Source organism: Salminus brasiliensis, chromosome 23 (assembly GCF_030463535.1).
Source record: "Salminus brasiliensis chromosome 23, fSalBra1.hap2, whole genome shotgun sequence".
Classification (NCBI taxonomy): Eukaryota; Metazoa; Chordata; class Actinopteri; order Characiformes; family Bryconidae; genus Salminus; species Salminus brasiliensis.
In genome coordinates this window covers 9,206,255-9,225,778 of record NC_132900.1, presented here as the reverse complement: position 1 = coordinate 9,225,778, position 19,524 = coordinate 9,206,255, and the positions used below count along the sequence as shown (strand labels likewise).

General features: G+C 42.2%; 1 protein-coding gene across 1 annotated transcript; it reads left to right on the top strand.

The window, feature by feature from the left end:
* Positions 1-683: 683 nt before the first annotated feature.
* LOC140545704 (twisted gastrulation protein homolog 1-A-like) lies at positions 684-16,174 on the top strand. The gene is made up of 5 exons (XM_072668648.1): positions 684-853; positions 1,229-1,371; positions 9,034-9,133; positions 12,900-13,157; positions 14,120-16,174. Exons 2-5 carry the CDS (start codon positions 1,240-1,242, stop codon positions 14,299-14,301), a joined length of 672 nt encoding a protein of 223 aa, XP_072524749.1. The 5' UTR covers positions 684-853; positions 1,229-1,239; the 3' UTR covers positions 14,302-16,174.
* Positions 16,175-19,524: the final 3,350 nt, after the last annotated feature.

Here is a 19,524-nt window from a genome sequence, read left to right as displayed (position 1 = left end):
CCAACCACCAACTACCATATAGATACACCTAGCCTAGCATGCCAACCACCAACTACCATATAGATACACCTAGCCTAGCATACCAACCACCAACTACCATATAGATACACCTAGCCTAGCATGCCAACCACCAACTACCATATAGATACACCTAGCCTAGCATGCCAACCACCAACTACCATATAGATACACCTAGCCTAGCATGCCAACCACCAACTACCATATAGATACACCTAGCCTAGCATGCCAACCACCAACTACCATATAGATACACCTAGCCTAGCATGCCAACCACCAACTACCATATAGATACACCTAGCCTAGCATGCCAACCACCAACTACCATATAGATACACCTAGCCTAGCATGCCAACCACCAACTACCATATAGATACACCTAGCCTAGCATGCCAACCACCAACTACCATATAGATACACCTAGCCTAGCATACCCACCACCATTTAGGTACAGTTAACACAACACAGAGCAGTTTCTTTTATATATATAAGAATTACAATTGATCTGAATTATGAATTTAGTATAAAAATAAAATAATTTAAGAAGAATTTAATTTGTGACTCATGAAGCTGGCGTATTGCGTACGTACGAGTCCTTACTACCCACTACTTAAGTGCTCTAGTAAACGAGTGCGCATATTGGAACGCAGCCACAGAGAGGCTCGGCGTCTTTAAGAAGAACCCCTCGCTCGCTGCTCTCCCAGTGCAAGGGAGTGCCTCCTCTGGCCAGACTCCCGGCGAGATCCTACCCGACACTGGGGCAGGACAAAGAGCCCAGAACTGCCGAGCAAGGAAAAACAACAGCGAGAGAAAGTGCTGGTCCCACATACACGCGGTAAGACCCGGCGGTGTTTGTTCTTTTGGATGAGGTGAGGGAGCTGTAAACTTTCCCAGCTCTGAACTCATGCGCTAATGCTGCTGTGGTGCGTCACTGTGCTCAAGTCTCCATGAGGTGAAACACCGAGACAGCGATATATTAGAGCTAGCTGCATCTGCGTGGATCTGTCCTGCACTGTGGGGAGTCCTAATGCTCTGGACGCATGTTAACGTCAACTTTTATCGTAGGATATAAATGGCGTCTTTAGTGAACTTTACACTGGTTACTTTAAAAAGTCCCCTTAAAAACTCTTCGGTGCTTCTGACTGTTCAGGACATCTCTGAGAGCTTTCCTCTGAAGCGCGTCTGAGTGACCTGCTCCTCTGTGTTGTAGGTGCTGGAGTAATGAGGATGAGGGCTGTGTTCTTCCTCGTCTCAGCCTGTGCCTCCCTCCTCCTCCTCCTGTCTCTCATCAGTGTCTCCTCTGCCTGCAACAAAGCCCTCTGCGCCAGTGACGTCAGCAAGTGTCTCCTACAGGTGGGTTATAGAGCTTCAGGATCAGCAGAGGTCAGGAGAGATAGGGCAAAAGATAAGGATGATCTAGGTTTGGAGCTTTAATTACAAAGTATTGCACCTACCATATAAGTAGACATAGAATACCCTACCAGCCACCACCTACCGTATAGGTACACTTAGAAGGGCACACTGACTGCTATCTACCATATAGGTGGACTTAGGGTACCATACCAACTACCACCTACCAAATAGGTACACTTAGAAGGGCATACCGACCACCGCCAACCATGTAAGTGGACTTATGGTACCATACCAACTACCACCCACCAAATAGGTACACTTAGAAGGGCATACTGACCACCGCCAACCATGTAAGTGGACTTATGGTACCATACCAACTACCACCCACCAAATAGGTACACTTAGAAGGGCATACTGACCACCGCCAACCATGTAAGTGGACTTATGGTACCATACCAACTACCACCCACCAAATAGGTACACTTAGAAGGGCATACTGACCACCGCCAACCATGTAAGTGGACTTATGGTACCATACCAACTACCACCCACCAAATAGGTACACTTAGAAGGGCATACTGACCACCGCCAACCATGTAAGTGGACTTATGGTACCATACCAACTACCACCTACCAAATAGGTACACTTAGAAGGGCATACTGACCACCACCAACCATGTAGGTGGACTTATGGTCCAATACCAGCTACCACCTACCAAATAGGTACACTTAGAAGGGCATACTGACCACTGCCAACCATGTAAGTGGACTTATGGTACCACACTAGCCACCACCTACCATATAGTTGCACTTAGCGTGCCATACTGACCGCTACCTACTGTATAGGTGGACTTAGGGTACCATACCAACTACTACCTACCATATAGGTGGACTTAGGGTACCATACCAACCACCATATGCCATATGGGTGCACTTAATGTACCATACCGACCAGCACCTACCATATAGGTGGACTTAGCGTGCCATTCTGAACACCAACTACCATATAGGTGCATTTAGCATAACATACTGGCCATCTTTCACCACCATATAAGCACACTTAGATTACTATACAGGCCATCTACCAAATGAGTGGCCACCACCTACCGTATAGATACACTTAGCATACCATGCATACTACAGAAATAATACAAACCCAGGGTAGATTTAGTCTCAATCCACTTTCTGCATTTTAAAGTACTGATTTAAAAAGTACTGTACATCCGGATCACCCCTAAAGTTCCGATATCAGTGTATACCTAATCATAAGTGCGGCTGAAGGCCAGCGGGCTGCTACTGGTGCAGAGAGTGGTTGTCGTATTCTGTTTGAGGCTGAATTGTGCGTGAGGGGATCACACAGAAGGTTTCTGTTTCTTCAGGCTTTGTGCAGTGACTGAATCTCCTGGGTAAAGGAGCTCTGCTGTTGTTGCTTTGGCTGAGCGAGTATCAGTCCTGATTCTAATCTCTCCCTCTCTCTCTTTTCTCAGAGGCTCACCGGCTCCTGTTTGATCAAAGTACTGATAATCCAGTGTTTCTCTTGCTTTATCCTCTCCCTCTCTCTTTCTCTATCTCATAGCTCAGGTTTCAAAGTTTGAGAAAACATTTAAAAATGTTTAAAAAGAAAATTGTTGGTTTCCCAAGTGGTACAGCTGTCTAAGCACTGGCCCTGTTGTCTGGACATCCTGGGGCCCTGTCGTCTGGGAAACCCAGAGAGCATAATTTGCTTTGCCAACTCTGGGTGGGTAGGATGTAATCAAAGTGATGCTAGTCAGTGTGGGAGTCTAATGGACAGTGTAACAGAACTGGCAGTTAGTTTTCTCCTCCAAGCGTGTTCAGCTGTCCAAAAATTTGGCATTAGTGACAGTTCAAAAGAAGCAGCCGGCTGGCGTCATGGTGAGGAAGTTGGAGGAAGCATATGGTTGCATATGTTTCATATTTCATATAATTCTTTATTGTTTTATATTTAATATTTATTACATAATAGGGGACATCCTAGGTCTCAATTTAAATATTTAAATCCACATTGTAAATTATTATTAGATATAAAATTACAAAATTAATAAACATTATAACTTGAATATTAGTGTAAATAATAGGGATGTCCCAGTCTGATCCAGTTGGCATATTTTAATGGATGGGATATTGGCTGTTTTAATCCCAGTCCAGTTCCGAATCCTTGTTTTTTTGTTTTTTAACCTCAGCGTTCAGAGCGTCATCTGGTGTCCTCAAGGCACCATTAATGAACAGTACTGCCCAGACGGCTGCAGCAGTGCAGACGTTCTTAGAAAGTAAATAAAGTTTTGTGGAGCTATTTTACAGTGAAACACGAAAACAGAACATAATATTTGAACCTTTATAAAACTCTTACTGAAATGCTCTGTTTTACCAGCGGGAGAACCGGAGAACCGCTCGCCTTTCTCTGTTTATAAACCAGCACTGAAGAACCCATTCAGAACGTAGTGGAGGCTAACGCTAATGCTAATACACACATGTGCTACTGAAACCCCAATCACAGCATATTTACCCACTATAAACCAGTTATTATACACCAGTAGACCAACACTACTACACTACTACTACTACTACACACACACACACTCAGTGATTAGACTGCAGTGTTGTAAAGGAGCTGGGAGCTGATTGGTCAGGGAGGAGAGTCAGATATTATAAGATATTAAATACTATAAAACAGTGATTTTAAGAAAAGTCTTGTCTCAACTAAATCAGTGAGTCCAGAACGTCTCATTATAGAATTTAACTATAAAATAAAGAGATTTTACTGACTGTATTAATCAGCAGCTCATTATTGGCTGATAATCAGAACTAAGAGACACAAGATTGAATCGTGGGGCAAAATACTGTAACTTGATCAGGACATTCATAGAAAATATGCAGTAATTATGTATATCATATTCCTAAAATCCTTCCTTAACATTCAATGAAGGTCAGTGTAGAAGTATTCAGTGCAGATTCACATTATGTAAACAATATATATATATATATATATATATATATATATATATATATATATATATATATATATATATATATAATGTTGTTGTTTTTTTAGATTTTTGGACATATGTGTTGCCTCTAACTTTTAATGATAGCATTTTAAATGCCAGACTGGCTCTTTAAAGATCAAGTAATATTATTTCTATTGTGATTGGCTCATGGAAATCACTGGAATTGTTTCATATGTTCATTAAACAGAAAAAAGTGTTCATCGCCTCAGAATTCATCTAATAACTCATGACTGGTGCGTCCATAATGTGCACGTTTAAAGCAACACTATGGAAAATGGGCATTTCTTGCTCCTGGGCTCCCCCTATAGCAGGGAGGTGTAATTCGTGCTTTGAGCCATCTCTAAAGGACATTCTTTTCTGCACAATCTGAGAGATACACCAGACACAAATATGACTTAGGTTACACAGTGTTACGCAGTTCTTGCGAGGGTTATCCTGCCTAATCCTACCCACTTCACCAGTGTTGCATAGTGCAGTTGGCAGTGTACCAAGCCTGGTGTAGCAAGGATGCTATAGTGATGCTATTTTCCTTTTTACAAGTCTGTGGAGTATCAATATGATTTTGAAGCTGTTAGTTTAAGGTATGGAATTCTGTGTGTAGCATTTTGTTCCAACAGTGGAACAAATGAATCTAGACCTCTACAAAACTGCAGCACTGCAACTGCCCCCGCCATGGTCCAGCTTCTGTTACCCTCGTGTTGTTTTTTCAGAGAATGAGGGAGAGATTTGGGGGAGGTGAGAGAGAGAAGGTGAAAAGGGATTTGGTGGCTCTTGGTGGTCTCCCAGGTCTAGTCAGACAGGGGAGCTAATTGGCTAGGGACAGAGATACAGTGAGATCCAGTAGTTTAGAGAAGGATTTACATGAGCGAAAAAAGCCAGAAGAAGAACAAGAGGCACAGAAAGAGAGCAACTCCACTGGGACGGCTGTTTTCTCTCTCTGCTGTGTGTGTATCTGTGTGTGTGTGTGTGTGTTTCCAGCTGGAAATGCTCAGCCCTTGTGTGTGGGTGGGGCGGCGGCGGTCATTTAAAGAGTCACAGATGAATGGTTTGTGGAGCAAGGCAGCACGAGTCCTCTCAAGGGAAACCACTTTCTCAGGACTGCTGCTCTGCTAGGGCACACTTTCTTTATGCTCCTAGTGCACACTCTCTGTGGGCTCCGAGTGCACACTCTCTGTGGGCTCCGAGTGCACACTCTCTGTGGGCTCCGAGTGCACACTCTCTGTGGGCTCCGAGTGCACACTCTCTGTGGGCTCCTAGTGCACACTCTCTGTGGGCTCCTAGTGCACACTCTCTTTATGCTCATAGTGCACACTCTCTTTATGCTCATAGTGCACACTCTTTTTATGCTCCTAGTACACACTTTTCTTGGGCTGCTAGTGCACTTTTTTATCTTTGCTCCTAGTGTACACTTTCTTTATGCTGCTAGTGCACTTTTTCTTTGATCTTTGCTCCTAGTGTACACTTTCTTTATGCTGCTAGTGCACTTTTTCTTTGATCTTTGCTCCTAGTGTACACTTTAATTATGCTGCTAGTGTACACTTTAATTATGCTGCTAGTGTACACTTTCTTTATGCTGCTAGTGTACACTTTCTTTATGCTCCTAGTGCACACTTTCTTTATGCTGCTAGTGCACTTTTTCTTTGATCTTTGCTCCTAGTGCACACTTTCATTATGCTGCTAGTGCACACTTTCTTTATGCTGCTAGTGCACACTTTCTTTATTCTGCTAGTGTACACTTTCTTTGGGCTGCTAGTGCACATTTTCTTGTGGGCTACTAATGCACACTCCGAGCAGTTATGGTGAAGGTGTCACTGTTTCACTGGGGTGACTGCTGTTTTTGCTCTGACAGAATCTCTAAATGTTGACTTGCTTTGTTGAACTAATAACTTACTTAAGTTTTCATAGTTCTGACATTCTGCCTCTCTTTTTACGTTATATTTATGCCCTTAAAACTGACATAAACCCAACCCTCTAGTGAAAGCCTTGCTTTTCCTTGCTACAGTGCAAAAGCAACGCTAGGCGGTGAGCCATTGTGGTGACCAGAGCTTTTTACAAATCAATGTAAAATCAGTGTGCTTCATTCTGAGGTAAAGTAACAGGGTGGGCTTTTAGGTCAAAGATCAACCTAAAAGAAGTAAATTCATTCTGTGGCACCTCTAACTCCTGTAACCCACAGTATAGTCATTATTTTGAGGTAAGAAGTCAAACCTTTGCCACATTCACTGTCAATGACGAGCTTCTGTTGTTAACAGAAAATCCTGTTGAACTTGATGAGTTTGGACTGGAGTTTAGTATTGCAACTGGATTGCCGTGAATTAGGACAAAACCAAACTGGAAACAACAACAGATTTGTCCCCCGTGTTAATGTAATGTTAGACTTTTGATGTGACTATCATAAAATTGATTGGAATAATGTTTCGAATTTAGGCTTTGTTACAAACTGGGGTGTTTCTGAGCTGATGGGAAAGTCTTGTCCAACCTCACAACAGCAGCCATGGGTTAAGAACGAGTGTCTGACACCGGTTTCATAGAGCAGTGTTCTCATACTAATCCACATGTGAGAATACAAGCTGCTATCAGATGATTATCAGCTCTGTGTGTGTGTGTGTGTGTGTGTGTGTGTGTGTGTGTGTGTGTGTGTGTGTGGGGGGCATCCATGCACTCATATTTGGGCGTGTGAGTGAGGATGTGTGTGCCTGTAATGACAGTGTGAGTCAGATCTCTTGTCGGCATGTTGTGTTTATGGTTAGCATGTGTTATCCCGAAGAGGGGTAGAGAGCAAGGCAGAGAGACGCAACGAGAGAGAGAGAGAGAGAGAGAGAGAGAGCAAGAACACACACATAGTGAAATACAGCTGCAGTGTTCTGTGCTCCAGGTGTTTGCTTTCCTTTTCCCTCTCCATACACTCCCCAACCAAAAGCTGTGACCTACCGCTTTATGGAATGCTCTCTGTCCCCCCCCTTCGTTACCTTGTTCCCATCTCACTCGCTCACTCTCTCGCGCCCTCTCATGCTTTCCCACCCCCCACACATGTCATCAGTATCAAATCTCCGTTCCTAACTCTCTCTTTAATCTTCCCACATGCCGGCAGAAGAAAGCCTCTTCACAACACCACAACACATATTGCCAAAAGTCAAAAGGACAGCTACTTTATATGTCCAAATGTTTGTGGACACCCCTTGTAATGAACGCATTCACCCATTGATGACGCGGATGTGCAAATGCTGTGTGCTGGTGCACACTTTCTTTCAGTTTAACACGAATCCAATTGGCATCATGCCTAATACCAGGTGTGGGCTAGAGGGGTATAAAGCCCTCATGCCAACAAATGAGAAATAAACCGTGATTGTCCCAATACTTTTGTCATATAGTATAGTTTTTCAGATGGCTTTTAGCATGTGTTCTTTGTATGTTCTCAAAAACGTAACATTACCTGCTCCAGAGAGTCCTACTCTGTTGGTAGTACCTTTCTACAGTTTCTACACAAACTGTGTGTGTGAGTGTGTGTGCATTTGCACCTATGTGTCAGCAGTGGATGCATCTTAAAGTAGCTGAATGCATTCATTAGAAGTGTCCACAAATATTTAGATGTGCATCATGGGGACACGCTTGGTGTCCCCAGACTTTTTCGTAGATCATACAAGACTCGAGGCCCAGCGTTCCTCGGCCAGTGCCTGAATGAATGGTCGCAAAGTCACCTTACAAATCTAGCGGCCTCCTGCACTGGAGGGGACCCAGGAGCAGTCTCTAAAAGCATGCCTGTAGTTTTTGGCCAAGTTGAAAAGTAAACTTTCTGGCTTTAATAGTCTTAAAGGTGGCATCTCTCCTCTCTCTCTTTGTTCAGTCACAGACTGCTTCTCCTTCAGCCTAAATAACAGTGAGTGTGAAATGCAGCTGAGTATTATAAGAATTTCCCTCAATTTGTGCATAGTGTTCCCTAATGTGTTCACTATTAGTGCTGAATGAGGGTTTGTCAGCTGTACTGTGTCTCACATTATTAATCAAGGCTAATTGTTTACTGTCGGCCACTGAATGGGTTATTCACAGTAACTACCAGAGGTGGGTAGAGTAGCTTAAGCTCTTAAACACTTTATTTCACTCCCTTTACTATCATAGTTTACATCACTTTTATAGGCCCTATGATAGAACCCTGTGGCACTCTATTTTCTGTCTGCCACTCCCTCACTCTATTCTCTCTGTAATTATCTGTATGTGTCTGAGTCTCTGTTCACTTTCCCCACTGGGTGATGTGACGTTTTTTCAGCTGTGTGACAGGCTTTTTTTCCCCTCAGATTTGACCTTTGTATAAACAGGGTAGAGTTACACCGATATTTCCACATCTGGGTTTTTTTTCCCCTGGAGCAGACTCTCCCCGGACTCCCCCGGCCTCCCACTGGACACTTTTATTCCTCTATAGCAGCTTTTGGAGCTGCTGATGTTTGTCTTTCCTATAAGTATGTAATTCGAAGTGACCCAACCAGCATTTTGTAGCGATGGACGGCCGTTTGTGTGGAAGGCTGTGTTTATGAGCTGAACTGAATGCGTCTGTCGTTGCTAGCCTTTAAAAATGCTCTCAGCCTTTCCATTTTGTGTACGTTGCTGCATAAAGTACATCCTTGTGCGTTTGTGTGTGTAGGGCCTGTGCCAGTGCCGACCATCAGAGGGAAACTGTTCCTGCTGTAAAGAGTGTATGCTGTGTTTGGGCACGCTGTGGGAGGAGTGCTGCGACTGTGTGGGTGAGTCGATAATGATCAGAATGAACATTATGAGCATTAATAACAGAGAACGCCTGGTGCACACATGATCCATTCCCAGCTCCACATGTGGGATAACTGTTTATGCTTTCCATATGTTTTCCATTCACACCAGTGAAGCTTTTTTGTTTGTTTGTTTGTTTTTGCATATTTTTATTTGCATATTTCTGCATATTTTCTTTATAGAACAGTTCCTATTTATTTTCAAAATATAACGTGTTGAAAAAATGTAATTAATGTGTTATTACTTTTGCATAGACCTTACTTTTAAGTATGTTAAGCTACTACAGTAATTATTTACAAGTGCAAATATGTTGCTCAATATGTTATTTTTAATATTATTTTAATATGTAAATAATTGAAGGTGTTTGTTTATTCGTTTGTTATATTTCTTAATGAATGAATTTAATTATATTCAATTTAAGGCAAGTGTTTATTCTTTATTATATTGCTAAATGTGTTTATTCAAGTTAATAATATATTTAGTTAATATTTATATATTAAATAAACCATCACTCACAAACTATTATACAAACATTCAGTCAGTGGCAGTTCTGCAGATGTAAACGCCTCGTCGAGGTCAAATGAGAATGGACAGGCTACAGTGACTCAGATAACCACTCTGTACAAGTGTGTACCTGCAGTGGTGTCTGTCAAGGAGTGGATATATTGGGTGGCAAGTGAACAGTCCGTTTTTGAAGGTGACGTGTTAAAAGGAGAAAATACGAGCAAGTATAAGAGTCTCAGACTTTTTAACGACTGGATCTGAACATCTCCAAAACATCAGGCAGGTCTCGTGGAGTTTTTCTGGTATTTTTTAGTCAGTACCTATTAAAAGTGGTCAATGAAAAGGCAACCGGTAACTCAGCGGCAAAAGCTGACTGATGCTCATGGAGGCCCAACCTCGCAACTTATCTGTTATGGTGGCACAAGGCAGGGCCTACTCAATATTAGGCATTTGGTGCTAATGTTATGGCTTGTTGGCGTATATTGTCATGTGTAATCCTTGATTGCACATATCGACTGCTTGAATTCTAAAAACCAGGAGACATCAGCCGATAATAACTGTGAGTAAGTGAAGTACAGATCTGCAGGGTTCAGGTCAGGTGACTGAATTGGCCAGTCAAAAACATTCCACTTTTTGGACCTGAAAAACTGCAGAGCTGCTTCAGTGGGTTGATAGGGGTCATCATCCTACCAAAATGTGAAGTGCTGTCCAGTGAGTTGTGAGGTATTTGGTTGGATCTGAGTAGCTCTGCTTCTGTTTACGCTGAATTCATCCTGCTGTTGCTCTCCACCACGGCTTTTAAAAATAAAGGTGCTTCAAACGGTTCTTTACACTTACAATTACAGTTAACTCTGGCTATGGGGAAAGCTGTTACATTTTCTCTAATATACACTATATGGACAAAAGTATAAGGACTCCCGTTGAGACGTCAATTATTTTTCCTCCGAAAGCAAGGGCATTAAAAACAGTTTATCCTGCTTTTTGGAGTCTCCACTGTTCAGATAAGGCTGTCTACTAGATTTTGGAGCATTGCTGAGAGCGTAAATGAGGTCAGGGTGTTGGATTCTCATCACCTCACTTCATCCCCAACCCATCCCAAAAGTATTGGATGGATGACTATCATTCCAGATAACACACTGTTCCACTGTTCCCCAGCTAAGTGCTTGGGAGCTTTATCCCCCTCTGGCCCATGCCTGGCATTAGGCATCGTGCCAATAGGTTCATGTTCTTCATCTGCTCCAGACTCTTCTACTGACAATACTTCTCTACAAGAACTAGACATGCTGTGTGTATGCATTTGCGTATTGATTAGAAGGGGTGTCCACAAACATTTAGAAATGCACTGTACATTCATCTGTATTGTTCGCAAACCCTGTGCAGACCCCCAAAATAAAGCTGACGCTGGCACTTTAGCCTCATTGCTTCATCTCAGACTCTGGATCAATCAGAGCCTACACAGCAAAAACACATGTCTTTTTGCTATTCTACATGGGGAGCGTGCGGGCCTAGGGAGCGTTAGTAATGGGAATTATTTGGACTGGCCTTCTGTGCCAGCTCATACCCTACTGACAGGGTAGGGGTGTGAGCTGAGAGGAACCAGATGCGTCCATCCTGCTGTAAAGCAACAGTTAGACAAAGATGGTCTGTTCTTTTAACCTCAGGCCTGAGAAGAACTGTGTATTCACAAAGGTAAGAGTGTGTAAAGCCTTGTGGAAACATTTCAAATGAAACCTGAAATAAACCTGCAGTATATGCAAGTATATATCAGTTTTTGCCTCCTTCCTCCTTTTCTCTATTATGTTGTTAGGTTCTAGATCATATAGAGGATTCTGTAAAGCGTATTCTATATTAAGTGTTGAACCTATCATCAGGAGATTGCTGGTTCAATCACTGGTGATGCCACAGCCATCCATAGCCAGGGGTCTGAGTAAGCACAGTTGGCCTCGTTCTCATTGGGTGGGTAGGATGGCTCTTCCTCCACCCCACCCCCCATCACTTGGGATCAATGCTAGTCAGTGTGGGCGCCTGTTAGCTGATGTAGCAGCGCTGGCAGTTAGTGTTCTCCTTCAAGCGTGTTTAGCTTTATGTGACACATGTCAGATGAAGAAGCATGTGCTAGCCATGACCCTTCTAGCCTCCTAACTCCATCCAGTACTATTGGGATGAGTTGGGCAATTGGGGATGAGGTGGGGTAGTGAGCATCTAACATCCTGACTTCACTAATGCTCACAGCAATGCTCCAAAATCTAGCAGAAAGCCTTCCATGGATATTAGAGACAGACAACTCAACAAAAGCAGGTTAAACTTGGTTAATACCCTTGATTTGTGAGGAAACAAAGAATAATCAGATGTCCCCGTACTTTTGTCCATGTAGTGTAGAAAAGGACTCAACACTGGATCCAACAGAAGGTCTTTCAAAGGGGTTAAGAGTGAAGGCTATGACTAGAGCAGAAAAGAGGACGTTGGTTTGTCAGACAAATTTGATCGGGCCTCTTGATCGGGAACAGCTGTTTGGACTGTGGCTGGAGTTGCTCAGACGTTCCTCAGTGACTCGATAAAGCTTAATCAGAATCTGCTAAACAGCACCATCAACTCAACACCTGCTCAACATTGCAAATTATGGATGATATTAAGCTGCTTCAAATGGTTCTTCGCGTGATGCCACAAAGAACCACTTTTGGTTCCACAAAGAACCACGTTTGTAATAGAGATGTGTGAATGTGAAGAAACTTCAGCATCAAGTGACGGTTCCTTTAGCTGAGTCAAATAACCCACCTGCTCACTTGGACCCCCCCATCACTTGCAATGCTCCTCCAATACGAGAAGTAATTACTAGGTATCCAATGAAAAGTGCTGGATCCCCGCTAAAGTGGTTCTTCTATGGCATCGCTCAAAGAACCCTTTGAAGCACCTTTATGTTAAGGAGTGTAGTGTAGGGGTGGTCTTTTGAGCAAGCTACAACACGGGGGTCCTCCGATTTTCTCCCGTCTCCCAAAAAATACATAGTAGATGAACTGGCTAAGATAAATACCAGTTTAAATACATCTTTATCAAACTAAACCTACTCAGGCTTTAAGATGTTAAATTATTACAAACTGACAGGGAAAGATTTCTTGGAAAGGGTAGATGTTCCCAAACCTTTGCCCAGGAGTGTACATTCTGAGGGAGTTTTCGTAATAGGATAAATATAGATGTTGGTGTTAATAATTCATGTACTTCTTCATCTCTTGGCTGATGCAGGCATGTGCAATCCCAGGAACTACAGCGACACCCCTCCCACTTCCAAAAGCACTGTGGAAGACCTCCATCGACCAATCCCCTCACTCTTCAGGGCCCTCACTGAGGGCGACACCCCCATCAACATGATGGTAGTGTCATTCCCTGTGGCTGACGAGCTTTCCCATCACGAGAACCTTGTGTCCTTTTTGGAAACGCTGGACGAACAGCAACAGAACGTCTCGTTGCCTGGCAGCAGTGTCCACGGCAACTACGACAAAGGTACAAGCATAAAAAAACATCAAACACATTTGCAAACATTTAAAGGATATTCAGGAAAAATGTATTTAGCTTTTTTTAATGTACAAGCGTATTGTTCATTTTCTAGTCTATATGGTTTATGAAAAACACAACGTTTTGAACTCGTCATGGTTGTGATGTCACAACTGAGAACATATTTACATATGATTGCATGGACATGGTAGGATTTAGCCTACATCGGTTTACTCCACCCTGTGCTGTTCTTGGCTGTCGGGAAGAAAATGCATCATTGCAGCCAGACACCCGAAAGATCCAGACACCCAGAAGTAGTTGCTGAGGTTTCTTTTTTCATACATTCCCAAGAGTATGATTCCAGATGATCTTTTGAGCAAGCTACAATATGGATAGGGACAAAAGTATGTGGACAATTGCTCATTTATTGTTTCTTCTGAAATCAAGGGTTAAAAAAAAAAAGAAAGAGTTAATGATCACCCCACCTCATCCCCAACTTCGCCCAAAAGTATTGGGTGGAGCACCATCATTTAAGAGATTCCACAGTTCCACTGCTCCACAGCTCAATGCTGAGGGGCTTTACACCCCTCTAGCCCATGCTTGGCATTAGGCAGCATGGTGCCAATAGGTTCAGGTTTATCTGCTCCAGAGAGTCCTATTCTGTTAGCAGTACTTCTCTACATGAACTAGACAAACTGTTTTGCACACCTGTATCAGCAATGGGTGCATTCATTAGAAAGGGTGTCCACAAACATATAGTGTGTGTTCATGGTTGTGACATCAAAACCATGATGGATTAAAATGGGCATTTCTTGCAGCTTAGTTGCCATATATGGACCGGATGGAGGAAGCATTTTTGTAAAAGCTTTAAAACGAGCATGGAAAATTGGTTTTCCAGGACATCTGCCCTTTATGGTTGTTAATGGAATAGTAGCACTATTGGTCACCATCTTCTTCTTTCTTCTCTGTAGATAACCTGTGCACGGTGGTCTACTTTGATGACTGCTTATCCATACGGCAGTGCAAGCAGTACTGCGAGTCTATGGGGGCTTCAAAGTATCGCTGGTTCCACAACGCCTGCTGCGAGTGCATTGGGCCCGAGTGTGTGGACTATGGCAGTAAATCTGTCAAATGCATGAACTGTCTCTTCTGAAAGCACGGACACACAGTTCAGTCATTTCAATTTCATCATGTGGGTCAACCTTCTCTTCAGCTTGTGTTTCAGTATTGCAATGTTTTGACCCTCAAAATGCATGGGTGTGTCTCCAACCACTCGTATACCTTTGGTCGTTAGCAACCTAGCACTGACTGTATGTCTAACACGAGATGACCTACAGATCGCCCTGAAAAGGTAAAATAAGCATAATCAGTTAAGCAAGATCTCGCTACACTACTGTCTTTTTGACTAGTAAAAGTACTACTCGCACATAGGTTTTACATTGCCTGACTGATATTATGTTGTAGCAACTGTAGGCACGGTTGGATAAGGTTTGTAAAATGTGCAAATTTCTTGTTTAGTCTAACAAGAAAATGTTTAGACTCTAATATTTAATGTTGCTGCACAAAATCCAACATTTAGTAGTTTAGCTACAGAGCTGGTCTGTGATATTGCTATATGTGATATTGTTAAAACCTGGCAGGTTGGAGACAACAGTGGTGAATTTGCCCGTGTTTACATTAGCTTGATTTCATGGCCAAAAAAACTAAACTTGCTGTTTTATAGCATTTGAAACAATTTTTGAAGCAAATAAATGAAGATTTTGGTCTGCTTTGGCATGTAGAAGATAAAATTGGTGACTCCAAGTCCAGTGTTTATTAGCAGTGTTAGCCTTGCATATCCTATTGTAAACTAGAGTACATACAAAATAAAGCAAATTGTAAATTTATTAAAAGTATATAAACTTTTTTTTTTTACCCAAACCATCTCCAATCCATCTTACCTACAGCTAAAAATGACACTTTGCTTTCAGCAACAACCGTAATTCATCAATGTATGAACTAATTGGCCAAAGGCAACATCCGGCTGCAAACGGTCCAACTGATGAGCTACAGAAGTGCAGAAGTATTGTACTTTTCAAGTTCATGTACAACAAAAATGCAGGTTTGAGGAAGAATCTCATTCAGTTCAAAGCAATGCATCCGGTTTATTATCCTGCAAATTATCTGGTTAATCTTCCTCTTCTTTTTCTGCTGGATATTTGCCACATTACCCGTCTTGCAGGTTTCAAGATATGGACACCGGACATCATAATAACCACCTGAAATACAGCAGCGTTCATCTAGCAAGCACTACAGTGAACACCTAGCAACAATATAGATACCACCTGACAACACCATAGCACCCACATGTGATACTATAGCAAACACCTAGTAGCGACATAGCAACAGCCATTCTGGTTTTCCTTCAGGAAATACAGGAAAGCACTTTTGAGGCCTTTTTTTTAATGTTTAATGTTTTTAATGTAATGATTTCATGAGTGCAAAATGATACAACATGCTCATCATTACAGACTGTTACTGTTAAACTCTTTACTGACAATAACAAAGTGATAAAATCTATTTTAGTAACGTTTTATATTCAGAAAAAACAGATAGGTAGAGGGGGGTCCTCGACTTGAGGTATGCATTAAAGCATTATAGGTGTTTTGTTTATTGTTGATGTTTTTTTGTAATGTATTTTGTGTAAATTCCTGGCAAACAACACTACATTTTCATGTATGTTCTATGCAATATTTTGTCAGTATATCGGTGCTGTCATGCAAAAACTGTCTCCAGAAAAACACCAATATGGCAAGTTTACAGGAGGTGTAAAAAGATGCATTTTTATTGGTCCATTTATCAATTTAACAAAAACTGCCAGATTCATATGATAATAAATGATAATGAATGAAAGTAAAAATCGACGATGCACGATTTTTGCATGACAGTAGCAATGTATTTGGTTTTCTGGTTTGTTGGTTGGGTTGTTGGAAATTAAAGTTATACAGTAATATGTCCTGAAATGTCAATAAACCATGCGGTCACTATCCTCTTGTCATTGTTGTCTATTTTCTGAAACTGGCATGGCTAATTCTGCAGGTCTTTGCAGTTCACTTCAGTCATGTTTTGCATGATTAACAACAAAGCATGCTAATTCCACTCAGCACTGCAGAAAAGAAGTGGCACTTGAGTGCCTTTCTGAGTCACAGGTGTTTTATAGCACTCTCCACAGCCCTGAAAGGAAGGGAAAAGAGTGAGTTTACTCAGGCTGGTCCTTCAGTGCTCCTATTCTCTCTGTCAAAGCTTCTGAATGTAGCCAGGTACAAATGCACAGTGACAGCCAGCTGGTCTGCTCGCTAAGGCAACTCCCACGCACAGCTTGACTGACAGGATCTAAAGGAAAATACCAACATATTCCGTCACACTCTCGTTGTGGTTACATAATTCTGTTCCATTTGACATATGATACACATGTAGCATGGGTAATTTTTAAATAGATACTATTTTAAAATAGACTTATCCTGCTGGTAAGGTTGTAGAGATGCTGGATATTCACTTTTTATTTGTGTAGCAAATGTATTTGTAATAAATGCAGCAACTAAACTCACAACAAAGGTGTTGCTGTCAGCTCAGATCAACAGGTTGAATAATGTGAGTGAATATTTTGGATTTAAGACCAACAGCAAACTAGATTCCAGCTGTGTACAGAAACACAGACTCCTTCCTTAGACTTCCAGGCTATGGGAAGTAGTAATGGAACTTTTTGTCTTAGAAATATTTCTCTCATTGTTCCTCACAATATAAGCATTACAGCGCCATCTGCAGTCCAGTCGGGGAATGTGGCATTAATGTCTGAATCCTGGTCCAGGATTAGTTTTTTGCAAATTAGACCTGATAATGAAATTGATCAATCAAAAATCTCAGCTGCTGCTCTCACTCGTACTAAGATTACCACGGCCTAGTTTTAAATATATGTGTAGTGTAACGCTTGAAACTTTAAAAGGTGTAGAGTAACAGTGGTAACAGTGTACTACCAAATGTGCAATGGTAATTGGCATAGGATAAAACTGGCATAACAGGGCATAACAATGGAAATGGGAGTGGTGTAACAGTGGAAATGGGAGTTGTATTTCAATGGAAATGGGAGTGGTGTAACAGTGGAAATGGGAGTGGTGTAACAGTGGAAATGGGAGTGGTGTAACAGTGGAAATAGGAGTGGAGTAACAGTGGAAATGGGAGTGGTGTAGCAGTGGAAATGGGAGTGGTGTAACAGTAGAAATGGGAGTGGTGTAACAATAGAAATGGGAGTGGTGTAACAGTGGAAATGGGAGTGGTGTAGCAGTGGAAATGGGAGTGGTGTAACAGTGGAAATAGGAGTGGAGTAACAGTGGAAATGGGAGTGGTGTAGCAGTGGAAATGGGAGTGGTGTAACAATAGAAATGGGAGTGGTGTAACAATAGAAATGGGAGTGGTGTAACAGTGGAAATGGGAGTGGTGTAGCAGTGGAAACGGGAATGGTGTAACAGTGGAAATGGGAGTGGTGTAACAGTGGAAATGGGAGTGTTGTAACAGTGGAAATGGGAGTGGTGTAACAATAGAAATGGGAGTGGTGTAACAATAGAAATGGGAGTGGTGTAACAGTGGAAATGGGTGTGGGAGTGGTGTAACAATAGAAATGGGAGTGGGAGTGGTGTAACAATGGAAATGGGTGTGGTGTAACAGTGGAAATGGGTGTGGGAGTGGTGTAACAATGGAAATGGGTGTGGTGTAACAGTGAAAATGGGAGTGGTGTAACAGTGGAAATGGGAGTGGTGTAACAATAGAAATGGGATTGGTGTAACAGTGGAAATGGGTGTGGGAGTGGTGTAACAATGGAAATGGGTGTGGTGTAACAGTGAAAATGGGAGTGGTGTAACAGTGGAAATGGGAGTGGTGTAACAGTGGAAATAGGAGTGGTGTAACAGTGGAAATGGGAGTGGTGTAGCAGTGGAAATAGGAGTGGTGTAACAGTGGAAATGGGTATGGTGTAGCAGTGGAAACGGGGTGGTGTAACAGTGGAAATGGGTGTGGGAGTGGTGTAACAATGGAAATGGGTGTGGTGTAACAGTGGAAATGGGAGTGTTGTAACAGTGGAAATGGGTGTGGTGTAACAGTGGAAATGGGAGTGTTGTAACAGTGGAAATGGGAGTGTTGTAACAGTGGAAATGGGAGTGGTGTAGCAGTGGAAATGGGAGTGGTATAACAGTGGAAATAGGAGTGGTGTAACAGTGGAAATGGGAGTGGCGTAACAGTGGAAATGGGTGTGGTGTAGCAGTTGAAATGGGAGTGGTATAACAGTGGAAATGGGAGTGGCGTAACAATGCAAACTGAGGTAGTGTGACATTGGAAATGTGTAAAGATTAACAATGGAAATTGCAGATCAGCTATTATTATAATTGTGACGTGTACTTTAGGTTGATTTTTATCAAAAAATCTTATAATATCTGTTATTTTTGTTATTTTGAATTCATTATGCTGCAGCTTGGTAGTTAGAATATCCCACTAGCTCTAAATTTAAAACTGGGGGTCCACAATGGAAACCACGATTATTATGTAGTAGATTGCAGAGCATTGTACAAATGTCCTGTTTCTATTATGAGAGCTGTGCCTACAAACGAGGAATTTAGTGCTTCTGGAGCAGCTGGACTTTGCTATCTATATTTGGGTGTTAACGCAAATGCCTGACACGGTTCTCTGAGAGATAAGCGTCAGTGGCTGCTGGAGGATGGTGGACTTGTTTTCCAGTCCACACACACTATACATGCAGGTCTAGTCCTGAGCAAAGAGCTCAACACTGAACAACACTGTAATATAGCGTCTCTCTGCTCTAATAGATTTACTGCCAATCACAGTGTCTCGTCCAGATTATGTGTTGTCATTTCCCCACAAAAACAATAAACAAAACATTTGAAGAAACACAAATAAACAGTACAGTGTGATCGTCTGTGCATGAGGAGTATCTTAGCTTATCCACTTAAACTATGTCAAGTTCCCAGACAATGCCTAGTTTATCTTATCACCCGGATAGCAGACGAAACTGGGTCATATACAGCTCAGTTAAAGCACGTACAGGACAAGTGTGTTGTGGGCCAGACCTGGTTGGGTGTAACTTTCACATCTGAAGCTTTCATGGCGACTTTCACATCATGAAGCCTACCATGTAAAATGCTCATACAGCATTTGTGGATGTGTTCTGGCAGGATGGGCCAGATGAATGTATAAGTAAAGTGTGGCCAGATCTGAGCCATGACTCATTTGCTAGGGTGAATCAGTCTCAGGTTTATGATTCTCAGCTCAATGATGGGGGCCTTTATACCTCTCTAGCCCACGCCTAGCGTTAGGCATGGTGCCGCAAGGT

Coding starts and splice junctions, on each gene's coding strand:
- LOC140545704 (XM_072668648.1), top strand. CDS start 1,240: ATGAGGATGAGGGCTGTGTTCTTCCTCGTCTCAGCCTGTGCCTCCCTC. Junction 1,372..9,033: donor TCAGCAAGTGTCTCCTACAG/GTGGGTTATAGA, acceptor TTGTGTGTGTAG/GGCCTGTGCCAGTGCCGACC. Junction 9,134..12,899: donor GGAGTGCTGCGACTGTGTGG/GTGAGTCGATAA, acceptor TGGCTGATGCAG/GCATGTGCAATCCCAGGAAC.